The sequence below is a fragment of the Oryctolagus cuniculus genome, chromosome 19, assembly GCF_964237555.1.
Source record: "Oryctolagus cuniculus chromosome 19, mOryCun1.1, whole genome shotgun sequence".
Taxonomy (NCBI): Eukaryota; Metazoa; Chordata; class Mammalia; order Lagomorpha; family Leporidae; genus Oryctolagus; species Oryctolagus cuniculus.
Window position 1 is genome coordinate 5,864,642 of NC_091450.1, and position 18,634 is coordinate 5,883,275.

The window sequence follows — 18,634 nt, forward strand, 5'->3', positions numbered from 1 at the left end:
GGTGAGGGCGGCCCGACGGAGGAGGTGGGAAGCGGGCTTCCGAGAAGGAAGCGGGACAGAAACCCCGCCAAGAGAAAGGGGAAGTGGTCACCGTAAAAACCGAACCGCAAGTGGCTGAGACCAGAGGAGGCGGGCCTCGGGGCTGCCATTCAGAACCTGGGGTGAGGGGCCCTGCGAAGATGGGGCGGAGGGTGAGGGAAGAGACTAGAACACGGGACTGGGGGCACCCATCCCTCTCCCACGGACCCCCACAGTCTGCCAGGATGCTTCAGGCTCCCTCAAGGTGGATTCTGAGCAGAGCCATGGAAGGTAAGGCGGTTTTTGGCCGGGACAGTGTGGGGTCACGAAAGTGTGGAGCAGAACGCATCGCGTTTTCAACGTATCCACTTCACGGATGAGGTCAGTCCAGTGCGCTCCAGTCCAGCACCTCGGTTGTGGTGTCTAAAACTCACAGCCCCGTTGTGGTGACTTATGACTGTGTCAGCCCCGGAGGAGGGGGTGACATAAGCCAGGGAGGGGCAGATGCACAAGTCACGCACCCCCGCAGTCCCGTGGGACCTGAGTCAGTCAAACCCAGCCTTCTGGTACCCCTGGGGGCAGCCAGCCTCTCCCACAGCTGAGTTCCTGGTTGAATAATTCTTTTTTTTTTTTTTTTTTGGTTTTAAAAATGTCTGCATTCGAAAGGCAAAATGGCAGAGAGAGAAAGAAATCTTTCACTCACTGGTTCCCACTCCACAAATAACCCACAATAGCCAGAGCTGGGCTAGGCTAAAGCCAGGAGCCAAGAACTCTACCTTGGTCTCCCATATGGACGGCAGGAGCCCAAGCACCTGAGCCATGATCAGCTGCCTTCCCAGGTGCATTAGCAGGGAGCTGGATGGGAAGCAGAGAAGCCAGGACTGGAGCCAGCACTCTGACATGGGATGCTGGCGGCAGAAGCAGAGGCTTCACCCACTGCTCCACCACGCCACCTCCCTCACTAAGTGTCTGCTTCCATTCTGAGTTCAAGGATCCTGGGGGAGGCAGGAGGGGGCTGCACCTGCTCTAGCACATCCCACGGCAGAGTGGAGGGTAGGGAAACCAGATCTGAAGTTGCGCTTTAATTCAAGTCTGATTTGCCTGAGTCGAGTGGAACTGAACAGTCTGGGGTCCATCTCCAGGGTCATTGGTTCTCCATGCAAAGAGAACAGAAATCTGAGGCGGGGGCAGGAGGCAGAAGTCCCAGGATTTCACGGTGCACTTCCACCCCCATGCTCACCCCAGGGCCTGAATGGAGTGACCCTAAAGTCTGTCCTTCCTCTTGCTGTCTGAAGACTGCACTCCCACGTTTCCTCTTGAATCCGTGTCTGTTCTCTTTTCATGCTGTAGAAGCACACATCTGCGTGAGAGCTCAGGCAGAGGCTCCCCTCGGGAGGCGGCTGGTTCTCCCTCACTCCCCGATCCCTGGGTGTGAGGAATGACACAAGGGAGCTAGAGGACTTGGGCCCATGCTTGCTTGGAGCCTTGGATGCAGAAGGGAAAAGCAGACATGGGGGAAAACAGCTGTGAGCAGACTGACTATCATGGGTGTCCGACCATGCACTTTACTTCTGTTAGCACCACGCAGGGAGACTGCTCTCAGCCCCATTTTCAGTTGCAGAATTGAGTCACAAAGGAGCCGAGTCATTTGCCTGGGGTCACCCAGCTAGTACAAGCTGAGGACTAGATTCAAGGTGCTAGCATCTTTACCACGCTGCTAGTGATTTTTTTTTAAGATTTTATTTATTTATTTGAGAGATCGAGCTATAGACAGTGAGCAGGAGAGACAGAGAGAAAAGTCTTCCATCTGCTGGTTCACTCTCCAAATGGCTGCAACAGCTGGAGCTGAGCCTATCTGAAGCCAGCAGCCAGGAGCCAGGAGCCTCCTCTGGCTCTCCCACATGGGTGCAGGGGCCCATGCGTCTGGGCCATCTTCTACTGCTTTCCCAGGCCATAGCAGAGAGCTGGATCAGAAGTGGAGCAGCCAGGACTCAAACCAGCACCCATATGGGATGCCGGCACCACAGGTGTAGGATTAACCTACTGAGCCACAGCACTGGCTCCAGCTGGTGATTTTTAAGATTAGCAATGCTGTCATACTTATGGCTCTACAGTGTGATATTTAAATATGTGTATCTATGACCTGTGCGGATCAAATCCACGTTGAACGTCTTTGGCATTACCTGGTATTAGAGCTGTGAAGCTCCTTTCTTCCATTTGCTCCTAAAACACACAACAGGTTGTTGTGAACTACATTCACCCACACTGTGCTGTGTTACACCAGGAACTCATTCCTTCAATGCAACACTGATTGGGTACCTGGTACCCAAACTCCCTCTGCCCCCTCCTACTCCTCCCAGCCTCTAGTTGTCACCATTCTGTGTTCGGATTTAGTTTTGGTTTTGGTTGGTTTGGTTTGTTTGTTTGTTTGTTTTTTAGATGCCACAGTTGAGGGTGAACTTCTGGTGTTTGTCTTTCTGTGTCTGGCTTATTTCGATTAACATGATGTCCCCCAGTTCTGTCCATTTGGCTTCAGGTGACAGGATTTCACTCTTTTATTGCTGAATAATATTGCATTATATAATCCATTCATCTCCACAAGGATGTCTGGTGGGTGATAGCCAATCTAACTGGTGTGAGGTAATACCACCTTGTGAGTTTGACTTGCATTTCCCTGATGTATAGTGAGATTGAGCATTTTTTCCCATGTATTTGTTGGCTGTTTGTATTTCTTCTTTTGAGAAATATCTGTTCAAGACCTTCGCTCATTTCTTAAATGGATTGGTTGGCATTTTTTTAAAGATTTATTTATTATTCAAAAGGCAGAGTGTTAGAGTTTCAAATACAAACAAAGAGGAGAGAAAGAAAGAGAGAGAGGGAGAGACACAGGTCTTCCATCTGCTGATTCACTCCCCCAAATGCTCATAGCAGCCAAGGCTGGGCCAAGCTACAGCCAAGAGGCAGAAATTCCATCTGCATCTCCCACGTGGGTAACAGAGACCCAAGTTCTCGGGCCATCGCCCATTACTTCCCCAGGCGCATTAGCAGGGAGCATAGGAAGAGGAGTAACCGGGACTGGAACAGGTGCTCTGATGTGGGATGCAGGCATCACAAAAGGTGGCTTAAACCCCTGTGCCACAATACTGGCCGCTGGTGGTATCTTTGTTCTTTTGGATATTAATCCTTTCTTGGCTAAGTAGCTTGTAAATATTACACACACACACCCCGCTGTCAGCTGTCTCCTCTCTGCTGATTGTCTCTGTTGGTGTGCAGAAGCTGCTATGAATTCACTTCCTCTTCCTGCCTCCCCCACTGCCTGTGCCCTTGACCATTCCTGCCATGGACCTGAGCCGCTCACACAGTCAGACTCTGGGCTGGCTGCTGTGGGAAGCAAGGCACGCTGGGAGGGCACCTAGCCCACCAGGGAACCCCGCCCAGGAAGGGGGATCAGAGCCCAGATGCTTTACTAGACAGCAGCGCAGTCGGGAGAGGAAGTGGTTAGCTCTGCTTTGGTGAGTCTCAGAGAGATTCGCTTGAAGCAGAAATGTCTACACTCAGTTCTTCATCAAGCTTGCATCCTGACACGCAAACCCTTGGGGTCTTTCTTCTGATGAGTACACTGCCAGCGGTCCCAGGTGGCGCAGGGTCCCTGTGTCACGTCGCCACCGTCCTGTGCTCCGCAGAGCGTTTGTGGCTATGGGTCTTTCCTCTTTCCATTTTGTAACTGCTTTATTGAAAAGTTCATGCCCTTCCATTCCAGGCCTCCTTGTATTGTACTCATCTCCTACCAGATTGGAGGGATCATTTTTTTTAAGATTTTATTTATTTATTTGAGAGGTAAAATTATAGACAGTGAGAAGGAGAGAGAGAGAGAGAGAGAGAGAGAGAGAGAGAGAGGTCTCCCATTCACTGGTTCCTCCCCAGATGACTGCAATGGCCAGAGCTGGGCCGATCCAAAGCCAGGAGCCAGGAGCTTCTTCTGGGTCTCCCACACAGGTACAGGGGCCCAAGCGATTGGACCATCCTTTACTGCTTTTCCAAGCTGGATTGGAAAAGGAGCACCTGGGACTTGAACCGGTGCCCGTATGGGATGCCAGCATTGCAGGAAGAGGATTACCCTATTGCACCACAGCGCCTGCCCCAAGGGATCATTTGTTTCAAGTGCAGACTCTACAGCTCTGTACTGTTGAAAGGCTCCTGGTTCTATGAGGTCTCTTTATTTTGTATGTGACTTTTCATGTGCCAGTGTCACACACATGAGATGGCTTGACTTTTGCTCTTAATAAACAATATGAATGAGTAAAATAATAATAATAAAATGCTTTCCTATGCCAGATGCCAGGGTGGGGACTGCTGATTTCTTTGGTGTAGGGACCGTGTCCTTTTTCTTAAAAAAAAAAAAAAATATTTGAAAGAGTTACAGAAAGGGAGAGCCAGAGAGAGAGGTCTTCTATCCACTGGTTCACTACCCAAATGACTGCTACTGCCGGGGCTGGGCCAGGCTGAAGCCAAGAGCCAGGAGCTTCTTCTTGGTCTCCCACCCTGCACCTGCAGGGGCCCAAGCACTTGCTTTCCCAGGCACATTAGCAGAGAGCTGGATCAGAAATGGAGCAACTGGGACTCGAACCGGCGCCCATATAGGATGCCGGCACTGCAGGCTTAGGCTTAGCATTCTATGCCGTAGCACCAGCACCAGCTGTGTCCTTCAAACCTAGTTCTAGCCCCAGCACTGGGTGCAATGCCTGAAGAGTAGGAGGCACACAGTGCAAGAATGAAAGGAGGGGCCAGTACTGTGGCGTAGCAGGTAAAGCAGCCACTGTGGTGCCGGCATCCCATATGGACGCCGGTTCAAGTCCCAGCTGCTCCACTTCTGCTATAGCCTGGGAAAGCAGTAGAATATGGCTCACGTCATTGGGCCCCTGCACCCACATGGGAGACCTGGAAGAAGCTCCTGGCTCCTGGCTTCAGATCGGTGCAGCTCCGGCCATCGCAGCCAATTGGGGAGTGAACCACCGATGGAAGACCTCTCTCTCTCTCTCTCTCTCCCCCTCTCCTTCTCCCTCTCCCTCTCCTCCTTCTCGCTCTGTGTAACTCTGACTTTCAAATAAATAAATAAATCTTTAAAAAAAATAATGAAAAGAAAGGATGACAGAATGTTACAACAGATTTCTTGATACAGAAAATCTGAAGCTCCAGTCTCAGTTTCATGCTTGGGAGACAGCGTCTGCTACTGCTTTTTGGTGCACATGTCATACCCGAAGAGCAGAGGAGGAGAACAGTTAGCAATCAGTCTTTGTTAGGGAAGAATAAAAGGTGGCACCCTCCAGGTAAGAATTCATGGAGGGCAGAGCCTGTGTGACATCTCTCCTTGTTTCTCCAACGACGGGCATTAGACCATGAGCAAATACAACCAGGGGCATGGACAAGAACAGGCCAAATGCTGCATGCAGACCACACAAAGGCCTGTTGGATAAATGCATCAGTGTCCTGAGGCTCAATCAGAGAGAGTGACAAGCAGGCTTGCCAAGAGGCAGACAGACTTGATTTGGTGCACAGTTAGGATCAAACAAGAAGTCGGTTCGTTTTGGGAGAGAGGGAGAGGGAGGGAGAGAGGGAGAGAGAGAGAGGGTGTCGCTCCCCCTCTTCATGGAGGAAAGACACTAAACCCTGCCTAGGCTTCATATCCGAGTCACGGCACCATTATGTCGCTCCCCCTCTTTGTGGAGGAACGACACAGGACCCTGCGCTGTTCTTTCGTCTGCTCGGCCCTCCCCGGGTTTGCTGCTGGTTCTTCCCGGGTTGGCTACCGACCCTTCCACCTCTGTGGAAGGGCGGCTCCCCCTGCCACTTTCCCCACTTCCGCAGGGGAGCGGCACACCGCCGGCCGGCTCTCTCGGGGGCTGCACAGGTGTTCCTTCAGATAGATGTTCCTCTTAGATGTTCCTGGTGCATGCCGTCTCTCTCCTCCTTTATAGTCCTCCTCCGCCAATCCCAACTCGGCTGCCCACACGCCGAGTACGCTGCTCTCCTCCAGTCAGGAGCAAGTCCTACAGTTTATTGGCTGAACTGGAGGCAGCTGTGTAGAAGCTGTTTTCTTCTCTCCCAGCGCCATATTGTGGGAGAGCAGATGCATAGAATAAGTCTTAATTCCAGTAACTTAGTCTAGTCCGAATTGCTCCCCACAGAGGGAGGGAGAGAGGGAGAGAGAGAGAAAGAGGGAGAGAGGGAGAGGGAGAGAGAGGGAGAGAGGGAGAGGGAGGGAGAGAGGGAGAGGGAGGGAGAGAGGGAGAGAGAGAGAAAAAGGGAGAGAGGGAGAGGGAGAGAGAGGGAGAGGGAGGGAGAGAGGGAGAGAGAGGGAGAGAGAGGGAGAGAGAGAGAGAGAGAGAGAGAGAGAGAGAGAGAGCCTCCCAAGCCAGATTGACTGGAAGCAGGGGCTCCTCCCCCACCATCTGGAGATGAGTCTTGAAGGAGCTGAGAAAAGGCATGCAGCCGGCTTCCGTGAAGGAAGGCGATGCCGACTGCTAGTCCTTGTCAGCAAGGTTTATCTGTGCTGCCATGACTGATGTCAGTAATGAGACTTCTGTGCACCTCGGGAGAAAGTTCCGTGAGTTTTCTGTTGCCTGTACTGAGTCTCAGTGGGAACTTTCATCCAGTCGACCAATCAGAACTGTCCCTGTCCTGGACCAATCGTGAGAACATCCCCATTTTACAGCCTACAGAAACCTCTGGATGGTCAGCCTCAGCGGCTCTCTCCTTCGGGGACCTCTCTCGGGTTGCCAGCAGCTGTTTTCTTTCATTTTTGCTGTAACTTCTCTGCTGTCTTTTGATAAACCACCTCAGCTTTACACACTCTTCCCTGTCTGTGTGCCTCATTCTTCATGGACACGAGACACGAGCCCTTCCCAGAGAAAAAGAACGGTAATAACCGCAGACTCCTGCAGCAGTCTGGGTAAAAGTCTGCAGGAAGTAAGTCAGGTCGAGGGGAGTGAAGAAAGCTCTAGGGAACACAGCCGATGTGTACCAGGTCTACAAGGAAAATGACTGGGGCCGCGGCAAGAGGAAGAGGAAGGGAGAAGCAGTGGTGGCTTCTATGCATCGGCAAAAACCCTGAGGCCCCTAAGGGCTGTGCTTGCCCCAGCTCTGAGGCTGGCAAGTGACACTGTCAGAATGAGAAGGACACCACGGAGGCCTCTCTCAGAGACAGCGCAGGCTGAGTTTCAGGCCATTGCAGTAAAGCCAATGGTGCAACAACACAAAAGTCACATGCATTTTTCGGCTTCCCAATGCATAAACATATTAGTCTAAAGTGCAATCGTGGGGGCTGGCACTGTGGCGTAGTAGTGAAAGCTGCCACCTGCAGCGCCAGCATGCCATATGGGCACCGGTTTGAGACCCGGCTGCTCCACTTCCGAGCCAGCTCTCTGCTATGATCTGGGAAAGCAGTAGAAGAAGGCTCAAGTCACTGGGCCCCTGCACCCACGTGGGAAGACGCAAGGGAAGCTCCTGGCTCCTGGCTTCGGATCGGCACAGCTCCAGCCATTGCAGCCAATTGGGGAGTGAACCAGCAGATGGAAGACCTCTCTCTCTCTCTCTCTCTCTCTCTCTGCCTCTCCTTCTCTCTCTCTCTTTGTAATTCTGACTTTCAAATAAATAAATAAATAAATATTTCTTAAAAAGTGCAATCCTATCATGTCTAAAAGAAAAGTACATGTCTTAATTTTAAAATGTATTATTGCTGAAAAATGCAAGCCACCGTATGAGCTGTGAGAGAAATGGTTCCAGAAGGTGCGCTCAATGCAGGATTGCACAAACCTCCAATTTGTTACAAAGGCAGAGTACAGTCAAAGTGACACACAATCAAAGGAGGCGTGTCTGTGCTCCAGTGGCACTTAAACTCAAGGCAGGAGAGAGAGGAGAAAAGAGGAAATGAAGACAGGTCACTGAGACACAGGGAGAGCAAGAGAAGAGGAAAGCTCCCAGGAGAGAGGCTGTCCGAGGAGGGGGTTGGGTTTGAAGGGCTGACGACCAGCCAGATCTCATTCTTGGTTTCCTTGCCATTTGCAGCCTCCATGGTGTTTCCTGGAAGTTCCCAGCCTCAGCTCCCCCCAAACAGAGGGGAGCAGTCAGGTTGGGCTGGAGTCCAAGCCATGAGAAGCCTGCCTCGCTTGGGGCACTCATCACCAGCATCCTCGTTCACCAACCACACACTGTCCCTTGGGAAGGAATCAAAGAGACAGGATTGGCCCTGGAGGAGCTCAGAGCCGCCACCCCAGATGCGCCACTTTGCCAAACTGGTTCTTTTGTGCTGAAGGCACCAGGGCTGCAACAGGTGCAAGCAGGCTGTCAGCCCTCTCTGTTTCCACCAGTTGCTGAACATCAGACTTCCTGTGTGAAAGGTACCCTCCTGTACAGGAAGAGCAGAACGTTTTTTTTTTTTAATTTATGTATTTATTTTTTCAGAAAGGGAGAGAGAGAGATCTCCTGGGGCTGGCGTTGTGGTATAGCAGGTAAAGCTACCACCTATGACTCCAGCATCCCACCTGGGCACTGGTTTGAGACCCGGCTGCTCCACTTCCAATCCAGCTCTCTGCTAATGACCTGAGAAAGCTACAGAAGATGGTCCAAGTCCTTGGGCTCCTGTTACCCACATGAGAGACCCTGATGAAGCTCCTGGCTTCAGCCTGGCCCAGCCCTGGCCATTGCAGCCATCTGGGGAATTAATTAGTGGATGGAGGATCTCTGTCTCTCGCTCTCTCTCTATTACTTTGACTTTCAAATAAATAAGTAAGGGCCAGTGCTGTGGCATAATGGGTAAAGCTGCTGCCTGCAGTGCCGGTATCCCATATGGACACCAGTTCGAGACCTGGCTGCTCCATTTCCGATCCAGCTCTCTGCTATGGCCTGGGAAAGCAGAAGATGGCCCAAGTCCTTGGGCCCTGCACCCATGTGGGAGACCGGGAAGAAGCTCCTGGCTCTTGACTTCGGATCGGCACAGTTCCAGTCATTGCAGCCAACTAGGGAGTGAACCAGTGGATGGAAGACCACCCCCCTTCTGCCTCTCCTTCTGTGTGTAACTTCAACTTTCAAGTAAATAAATAAATCTTTAAAAAATAAATAAATAAATAAATAAATCTTAAGAGAGAGAGAGAGAGATCTCCCATTCACTGGCTCATTCCCCAAGTGCCCGCAATAGCTGAGGCTGGACCAAGTCAAAGCCAGGAGCCAGGAGTTCCATCAGGTCTCTCAAGTGGGTGGCAGGAATCACGTACTATTTGAGCTATGGTCTGCTTCCTCCCTGGGGACACATAACAAGGAAGCTAGAGTCAGGAGGGAATCCAGGTCTTGAGCCCAGGCCCCCCAACATGGGATTCAGGTGTCCCATGAAGTGTCCTGACAGCATCCTTATCACCAGAAATAGTGAGCTGATACCTAGATGAATCTGTTCAAACAAAACCTTACTAAAATGCATAACCCTTACCTTATCTCCCACTGGATTCCCCCATGTATCTCCCAGTCACTTACCCACTAGCAAGCACTAGCCCAAGACCCTTTGTCTTATCACAAGCTTCATTCATTCATACATTCATTCATTCAGCAAGTACCCATTGAGTTCCTACTCTGTGCCAGGCACTGCAGACAACCCCGAGGAACAAAAACAGACAACCCCTGCCCCCAGGCGCCCGACACCAAAGCCAGGGCCAGGAAACAGAAAGGAATGAGAGCCTGTACAGAGATGAAGAGATTGGGCCAGAGAGCGCCTCTCACGGCAGCCGTCTTAGGACTGGTTTGCTAGGCAGGAATTTCCTGAAGGAGGGTCTTAGGAGAAGGGGATGAGGGAGGCAGGGACGGGGAGCGACAATGAGGTCTCTATTGGAATCCAGCATCAGCCTGACTGCAGGGGGAGCTGTGAACCACGAATTGTGACATGGAATAGGAGCCACTTGAAGCCAGAGTCTCAGGAAGCCTTGGTGCTCCCTGGTGGGCCCTTCAGGGATCACTGACTGCTCTTCTGCCTCCACCCCACTGCCCCCCACAGAGGGACAGAGGCCACTCCCACTGAGCCACACAAGGGAGGAGGATGCTGTGAGCCCTGGGGTGAGAGCACAAAACAGAGATCTCAGTGTCCCAGCAAGAACGTGGCCCAGGAGGGGCGGGGCCTCAGCAGGGCTGGGCTGGAGATACCCATCTGAAGTGGCCGAGGGAGGATTCCAGAGAGAAACAGGAAGGCTGGGCAGCTGGCGCCATGGCACAGTTGGAAAAGCCATCACCTGGGCCACCAGAATCCCATACCAGAGCAACGGGCTTGTCCTAACTGCTCCACTTTGGGTCTAGTTCCCTGCTAATGCGCTTGGGAAGGCAGAGGAAGATGGCCCAAAGACTTGGGGCACTGCACCCACATGGGAGACCTGGCTGGACTTCCGGACTCCTGGCTTCAGCCTGGTCCAGCTCCTGCCATTTGGAGAATGAACCAGTGGATGAAAGAGTCTCTCTCTCTCTCTCTCTCTCTCTCTCTCTCTCTCTCCCCTTTCAAATAAATTTTAAAAAATAAGGCTGGAGCATCGTACTCAGCTTCTCTATCAGGACCTTGGCTTGGTAGCAGGGTTCTTCTCCACAAGCAAATGCACAGACAGCAGAAGTTGGCAACCAATGCATTTAACTCTGGTTCATTCAACCCCGCCTGGTACTTTAACGGGCAATGGGGATGGCAGGCAGATAAGGGGAATGATTCCAGCCATTGTTCTCCAAATCCTGTGCCAAAACAGGAATGCCCACAGAGGATGTGGAAAGGAAATCATTGTATGTGTGTATTTATCAGAGTAGCTGAGCCAGAGGATTGTGGAAGTAAACAAAATCCAACCAAGTGAAGCAAAGGCTACTTATTCAGAGTTGCTCTGGCCGGGACGTCCGCTACCATCGCTGGTGTCTGGCAGGGATTCCGGCCAAGGAGGAAGTTGGCTGTGTAGCAGACAGGAGGGAGAGCTTCCCATATGCCCTGGGGGAGCTGTAGGCCAGTTCACTAGACACAGGGCCTCCACGTGATTGGTTAAGGGGGGCATATCTGGCTTGCTGTGGTTGGTGCTAAGTTGGAAGCAGACACAAAAATTAGGAAAGCTGTCATTTATCTATGGAGTCCTGGACATGTGGACGTGGCCCCAGTACATTTGGTGGGGTCCCTTAAGAAAAAGGGGGATGTCAGCCCCCCAGCTCCGCCCAGAGAGCAGATCACCTACCTGGGAAAACCTCAGAGACCATAGAAAACGCACCCTAACTGAGGAAATACTGCAGTTACAAGGATGCTTCTTGATTATAGTCCTTATTGAAATGGACAGCCTCTGGATGTCTCCCTGCTGCTCCATTAAAAGCTTATGGCAGCAGTCACCCAAACTAAGAAGGGCCTGCCTTTACAGGTGAACCCCTCAATTGTAGTCCATATCACTGCCATCATCAACCCTTATCTGACCCACCTTCCTACTACTTCCTTGCCACGTGTTCAATGAGTCTAGCTCTGCTCACTCTTCTCTGGTGGATTCTTTTTGCCACGTGAGACTCTGGCCTCAGTCGGTCCCTTCCCAACACAGGACCTGGGGCACTTGGGACATCTGATTGACAGCTAGTGCTCTGGCTTCCTAGGCTGATTATGGTAGCTAATAGGTTGGGTGTGGCAGGTTCTGGGGTCTGTTTATTTTTTAATATGATCTGGCCGTTGTCCCTTTGCACATTCGGTCTCTCCAGATCTACAAAGTGTGAAGTAGACAAATTGGACACCACAGGCTCCTGAAGAAATTATTTGGGAGTGGAGCAGGCATTCACCCTGCAGTTAAGATGCCCACCTCCCACATCAGGGTGTCTGGGTTTGCTTCCCAGATCTGACTCCAGCTTCCTGCTAGTGCAGACCCTGGGAACAGTGGTGATGGCCCAAGTGACTGGGCTTCTGCCAAACACATAGGAGACCTGGGTTATGTTCCTGGCACTCTGGTTTCAGCCCCAGCCCTGGCCTGGGCTGGCATTTGGGGATGAACCAGTGGATTCTCTCTCTCTCTCTCTCTCTCTCTCTCTCTCTCTCTCTCTCCCCCTCTCCCTCTTCCTCTTCCTCTTCCTCTCCCTCTCTCGCTACTCCTCAAATAAATAAATTTTTAAAATAAAGACATACACTGGATACAGGGAAACATTTTTGGGAACTCTGTCTCCTTGTAGAGGACAACAGACAGCTGGAAACCCCAGCCTTTTCCCTCATTCATTCATTCACTGGGCACACATATTCAGCAACTATTGGTTACAGTTCAGGTACCGCCCTACGGCCTGGGGTACAATGAGGGTTCCTATCCTTGGAGGATATGCAGTCTCCAGGGGAAGAAAGCAGATGTCTGTGCCTGTGTGTGTGTGTGTGTGTGAGAGAGAGAGAGAGAGAGAGAGGTACAGCCTATTTCAGCTGGAGGGTAGGGGTGGGAGGGGGTGTGGAGGAAGTGAAGCTGATACTGATGCTGTGGCAAAAGTCAGGTGATGGAGGAGGCAAAGGGGGTTCTGGGAAGAAGGTCCAGTGCAGGCATAAGGTAGAGGGAGTACGGTTGGGGGAGGGGACACCTGCAGGTCCTGATCTGTCCCAGACGGGGCCGTGGCACCCTGGTCACAGGTCTTTCCCTTTCAGAAGGATCCTGAGTCTCCCGCTGTGAAGGTGTAATTGAGAGGAGGAGGAGCAAGAGCAGAAGATGAACCACAGAGGCCGGCGGCTTTGCAAGATCACCTTAAACACACGTGAGCCCAGTTCCCAGCGCCTGGGTGACGGCAGAGCCTCATGCTGCCACACCTTCCCGTTTTCCAAGAAAAAATCATGCATACAGGTATCTCTCGGAAATCTCTGTTTTAAAATGTCAGCAATAATCCAAAACAAACCAACAAGACCACTTGGGCCAAATTAGAGCTTAAGGCTGGATCTGGCCTGTGGGCTGCCAGTTTGAAGGCTCTTTTCTGAAGCAGAAGTGGTTAGCAGCTCAGACTTTCCCAGGGACACATCTCTAGGGAGCATCCGCAGAGATGGAAGGGAAAGCGCCTTTCTCCTCATCTGCAGGAGAGATGGTCACTGCTGATTTCCCGGTCAGGTGCTTCTGCCCCCAGCTGGGAATGGAGAGACCCCCCACCCCCAGGACACTCTCAGAAGCTGAGGATAAATCTTTGGAGATCGAATCTAGCAGGCTCACCAGGAAGGTCCTCCACGTGGAAAAAATGTACCTGCAACCAGTGACCATCCCCAGGATGGATAGAAGGGAGCCCTCCGGGGTGCTGACCATCTCAGAGGAAGGGAACGGAAATGCTAGTAGAAGCCTGCAGTTTTACCACAGGGCAGCTTCTTGGACCAACTGGGGAAGCAACCTTCAGGAAGGCAATGATCTAAGTTATAGAAGAGGGCAGCTGCTGCCTTGGGGGCTCAGAACAGTGTTCACTCCTTCCTCCTTAATAGTGTAAGAATAGGGGGTCCAGGGACTGGCACTGTGGTATATGAGGTTAAGCTGCCACCTGCAGTGTCAGCATTCCCTATGGGTGCCAGTTCGAGTCCTGGCTACTCTACTTCCCATCCAGCTCCCTGCTAATACACCTGGGAAAGTAGTAGAAGATGGCCCAAGTGCTTGAGCCCCTGCACCCATGTGGGAGACCCCAAGGAAACTCCTGGCTCCTGGCTTTGGATTGGCCCAGCTCCAGCCATCAAGGCCATTTGGAGAGTGAACCAGCAGGTGGAAGATCTCTCTTAGTTCCCAAGTGCAGCCACCCCCACCCCCAGCTATTGGGGACATCGGAGAAGTGAACTGGTGGGTTGGGCATGCTCTTCTCCCCCACCCCCAAGTTAATTCATTCTTTCATTAATCAGAAAAACTACCTTCACATCCTCGTGGTCGTGAGTGCTATTGGTGCTCTGTCCACAACCCACCACCTCAGGGACTTCACTCAGGGCTGTGCTCAGCAGTCAGGTTCCTCAGCAGTAGCACCTGCGTCTCGGTCTCTGCCCACCACTGCCTGCTCTGCCCACACCCAGGTCAGGTCAGAAGTGCCAGGGGATCCCCACTCTCTCCCGCACCAGCAGCAGCCCCTGGGTGAAAAACTATGCACTGTGTCCACACCCCAGCTCCTTCTGCCCTTGGGCAGGCAAACACTGACCTTCATGTTCATCTCCCAGGATTGCCCAGTGGGACCAAGTTCCCAGGGCTTGCCAAAGTGCCTTACATACGGACGCACCTGTGTTGGCTACCTTTCCCTCCCCAGCCCATTCCCCCCACCTGTTAGTGTTCTTGGGACCATCTCTTAAGTAAACTTTTTTTTTAAAGATTGGACTCGGGCCATCTTCCACTGCCCTCCCAGGCCATAGCAGAGGGCTGGATCGGAAGTGGAGCAGCCAGGACTCGAACCAGCTGGGATGGTTCCATATGGAATGCCAGCACTGCAGCTGGTGGCTTTATTCACAATGCCACAGCGCTGGCCCCAAATATGCTTCCTTCTCCTCAATTCTTCTCTCAGGTTTGCTTCTGGGAAAAAACTCAAGCCACTGGGAATACATCTTTACATGTCCTAGAAATTATCCTTACACATAGGCCAAAATGACACATAGCCAATTTATTAACTCAGTATTGTTTGTAATAGCGAGAGGATGAAAAGGAAATTTCAACTAGAGACTGCGCAGACACCTCACAGTGCAACCCACATGATAGACTACTATGAAGTTGTATAAAAGAATAAAAAAGTAATTGTTGTCTAGATAGGAAACAATGCCTGCACTCTGTGAATGAAAACAGCAGGGTGTGGAACAATACAAAGAGTGCTACCATCTGTATGCAAAAGCTTGTGTGTGTGTGTGTGTGAGCGCGCGCGCGCGCACGCGTGCATAGCCTGGGTCCCTCTAGGAGGAAATCCAAAACCACCTGGCCTCATCTGTTCCCCCCAAGACAGGACCTGAAGTCTTGGGAAGGGAGACCTTTCCCTGTCCATCCTCGGGCATCTTCTGATGTCTTCTTACTATGGACATGTTTATCAGATCGAAAAGAAAGGAAAAGAAAGGAGAAGGAAGGAGGGAGGGAGGGAGGGAGGGAGGGAGGGAAGGAAGGAAGGAAGGAAGGAAGGAAGGAAGGAAGGAAGGAAGGAAGGGAAAGAAAGAAAGAAAGAAAGAAAGAAAGAAAGAAAGAAAGAAAGAAAGAAAGAAAGAAAGAAAGAAAGAAAGAAAGAAAGAGAGAGAAAGAGAGAGAAAGAAAGAAAGAAAAAGAAAGAGAAAGAAAGAGGAAGGAAGGAAGGAAGGAAAGAAGGAAGGAAGGAAGGAAGGAAGGAAGGAAGGAAGGAAAGAAGGAAGGAAGGAAGGAAGGAAAGAGAAAGAGAAAGAGAAAGAGAAAGAGAGAAAGGGAAAGAAAGAAAATGAAAAAGCAACACAAAATTCACATGGGAGATTGATCCGTCATCCTTATCCATCCCATGAGCGCTGGTGGGGGATGGGTTTGGACAGGCACCTGTCCTGGTTCCATTGGATCCACTCCGTCTCCTGGAGGAAAATCCTGAAGCATCCTCGCCCACACACACGAGCAAGCCCAAGCTGATGCCTTTCTGCCTGAGAGCATTGTGGAAGCACTGGTCCACGTGCACACACACACACACAGGTGCATACTTGCACATGCAACACACACACACGGAAGCCAAGTGGATCTTTCAGAGTGAGACATCACTGCCCCAGTCTCCCCACAGACCCATCTGTCCCACAGCCAGGGGTGGGGGTTGTGTGTGGCTCTGAACCAAGTTCAGTCTGCAGCAGGTGGTCGGCCCCCTTGGTGGAGAAGCGGCTGTTACTGAGGTGGAGCCTCTTGGGGAGCCTCTTGGGGAGCGGCCTCACTCATCATGTCCTTGTACTGTCGTTTGAAGAAGCCGAGCTGTTGGGCGGAGACGGATGTGTAAGGGCCACAGCCGCCGGGGAGGTGGGGGTGCTGGTGAGGGTCTGACAGACCAGGAGAGGAAGGGGAAGGGCCACCAAGGGCAAAGACTCGTGGGGTGGGGGGCCAGGGGGGGTCCCTGGGAGGAGTGGCACAGGGAGCATTGGTGCTGGGGGCCAGATACAAAGCCTAACAAGAACAGCCGACCTGACAGAGTGGCCATTCTGGGCTGGAGACCATCGGAAGTGCTGAACATGACACTGATGGTCTCGTTCTACACTAAGGAAACTGAGGCACAGACATATGCCCTAGTCACACACAGGCAGGGAGGAGCTGATGAGTGAGAGGGGACAGAAAGCAGGCCAGCCCGGGGCGGGGTGGCAGCCGGGGTACGGGGGGTTTGGAGTGGGGGTACCTTGTAGAGCCCGGCAGTGATGAGGGCCAGCAGCACCAGCCCCCCAATGGAGCTGCCCACGATGAGTGGCACAGGGTCATGAACCTGGTACAGCTCCACCTTGGTCTCCGTCTAGGGAGAGCATGGAGAAGGTGCATGGTGGGGGTGGACTCCAGGCTTCGGGAACCTTCCCCACTGTGATCTTGTGCACCCCCAACACTCTAGCCCTCACCCCCCACTCCCACCTCCTTATTCCTCAGCTCCACCTCCTCCTGGCCCCCGCCACCCCGTCTCCCTGACCTCTCCGACCCCTGCCTCCTCCCTTTCTCCCTGTGCCAGCCCCTGCGTGCCCTCGATGGGTACCTGGGCCCTCACAAAGGCGTCCTGGCCGGGAAGCAGGGTGAAAGCGGACTGGTTGAACAAAATCTCTGCCGCGCTCACCAGCAGGAGGTGGTTGTGCGCTGTCTGTGGAAGGCATGGGGTGGGACGGCGGCTGCATCCAACGACCTGGAAGCACCCGCACCTGCGCCCCGCCACACCCCAGCACCCCCTCGTACCTTAATGTACCAGTCAAAGGAGAGGTTGCCTTGGAGGGTGACGTTGAATTGTTCCCGGTGGCTGAGGGAGGGGATGTCGCACTGAATCCTCCGACAGACGGCGATGGAGCAGTTCTGAGGGGGGGCAGGAGAGGGAGGTGATGGAGGGAGGCAGATGCCAAAAACATCCCCGTCCAGGTGCACTGGGCTCGGCTCTCACCACCACCGGGGACTTGTTCAGCTGAGCCAGGAAGTCAGAGCGAGGCGGAAGCCTCTCCTCACTGTGGCACCCACTGGAGAGGTTCTGAGGAAAGACGAGAGGGAAAGGATGCGGGGACAGCCTGGCCCCGGAGAGCCTCGGAAGGCGCTCCAGAATCCAAGGCAGGAGGCGGGCGGTGATGTTAGGCAGGACCAGGGAAGGGCTGCGCAGGCAGGAGCTGGGCGCACACCTCCCCCCGCTCAGCCGGACTCACCAGGGAGAAAATGGCCTGTGGGTCGTCCCACACGGTCTTCTCCTGCAGCCGCACCGGCACCCAAAACACCACGCTGATGGGGAGCCTCCTCTGGCCCAGGTTGTTGAACTGCATGGGGGTGAGGGCGGGGCAGTCTGGGTTCTGCCTTCGTTGTCCCCCCTCCCCCAACTCCTGAGTCATCCTGCCCCTCCCCTCTGCCCAGCACACCCGAAAGAGACCCCAGTGGCCGGTGCCTTGGGGGTAGGGGGTGGGGGGCAGCCGAGTGGAGCCTCTGAAGACATATTCCAGACATAGGTGCTTGGTGCAATGGTTAAAACCACTGGCTCAGGACACCCGCATCCCCTGTCAGAGTGCCTGGGCTGCAGTGCCAGCTCTGCATCCAATTCCAGCTTCCTGCTGGTGTGCACCCTGGGAGACAGCAGGAGATGCCTGGACCAGCTGAGTCCCTGTCACCACATGGGAGACCCGCATTGAGTGTGTTGGCCTCCTGACTTTGGCCTGGTCTAGTCCCGGCTGTTGTAGCCATTTGGGGAGTGAATAGAATCTCTCTCTCTCTCTCTCTCTCTCTCTCTCTCTCTCTAATAAATAAAATAAATAGGGGCCAACATTGAGGCACAGCACTTTTAGGTTGCCACCTGCAGTGCCAGCATCACATCTGAGTATCCAGTCAAGTCCTGGCTGCTCCACTTCCCATCCAGCTCCCTGCTAATGCTCCTAGGAAAGCAGCAGAAGATGGCACAAGTCTTTGGGTCTCTATCACCCACGTGGGAGACCCGGAAGAAGCTCCTGGCTCCTGGATTCGGGTTGGTCAAGTCCCAACCGTTGCAGCCATTTGGGGAGTGAACCAGTGGTTGGAAGATTCTCTCTAACTCTGTGACCCTCAAATTAAATCTTTTGAAAAATCTTTTAAAAATTAACATTAATAAAAGAACAGATTGTCTTGAAAAAAATTTTAATAAATAAATAAACCCAGGTTCCAGAGTCCAAGAGGCTGCTTGTTGTGTCCCCACTTTGCGGCTAGTTACTAAGAGGGGATGGGGGGGCAGTGGGGCAGTGTTAAGGGGTCTGAGCAGGTTTTGCCCACCCCTCAGAGCCTCGGCTTCCTCCTCTGTAAGCTGGGGTGTTTACAGAATGAAATGAGTGTGTGCGCATATACCAGGGGTCTGCACACCTGCACGCCGCCAGGGGGCATTCCTAATGGGGTGCGTGTAAGCTTGCAGCCATGGCCAGGCACTGTGTGCGTGAGCCCGGCACCGACGTCTCTGCGTTCAAGTCACTTCCCTCCCTGCCTCCTTCTCCGGAGCCGCCTGCCCCCAT

At 52.8% G+C, this 18,634-nt stretch overlaps 1 protein-coding gene and 1 long non-coding RNA gene across 4 annotated transcripts in view; one reads left to right on the forward strand and one right to left on the reverse strand.

Moving 5' to 3' along the window:
• The first annotated feature begins 138 nt into the window (after positions 1–138).
• LOC103345194 (uncharacterized) lies at positions 139–18,301 on the forward strand. Its single transcript, XR_515180.4, has 3 exons — positions 139–309; positions 12,665–12,857; positions 17,916–18,301. It is a non-coding gene; the product is annotated as an uncharacterized lncRNA (long non-coding RNA).
• Positions 14,605–18,634, reverse strand: part of ITGAM (integrin subunit alpha M) — a 50,655-nt gene continuing 46,625 nt past the window's right edge. For all 3 annotated transcript variants that reach the window (XM_008248697.4, XM_002721749.5, XM_070064840.1), the window contains 6 exons: positions 17,318–17,425; positions 17,065–17,148; positions 16,866–16,979; positions 16,672–16,773; positions 16,330–16,440; positions 14,605–15,914 (listed from right to left, as the gene is read on the reverse strand). In XM_008248697.4, coding sequence (XP_008246919.1) covers positions 15,831–15,914; positions 16,330–16,440; positions 16,672–16,773; positions 16,866–16,979; positions 17,065–17,148; positions 17,318–17,425 — 603 coding nt within the window. In that variant the 3' untranslated portion in view covers positions 14,605–15,830. The remainder of the gene's footprint in view (positions 15,915–16,329; positions 16,441–16,671; positions 16,774–16,865; positions 16,980–17,064; positions 17,149–17,317; positions 17,426–18,634) is intronic.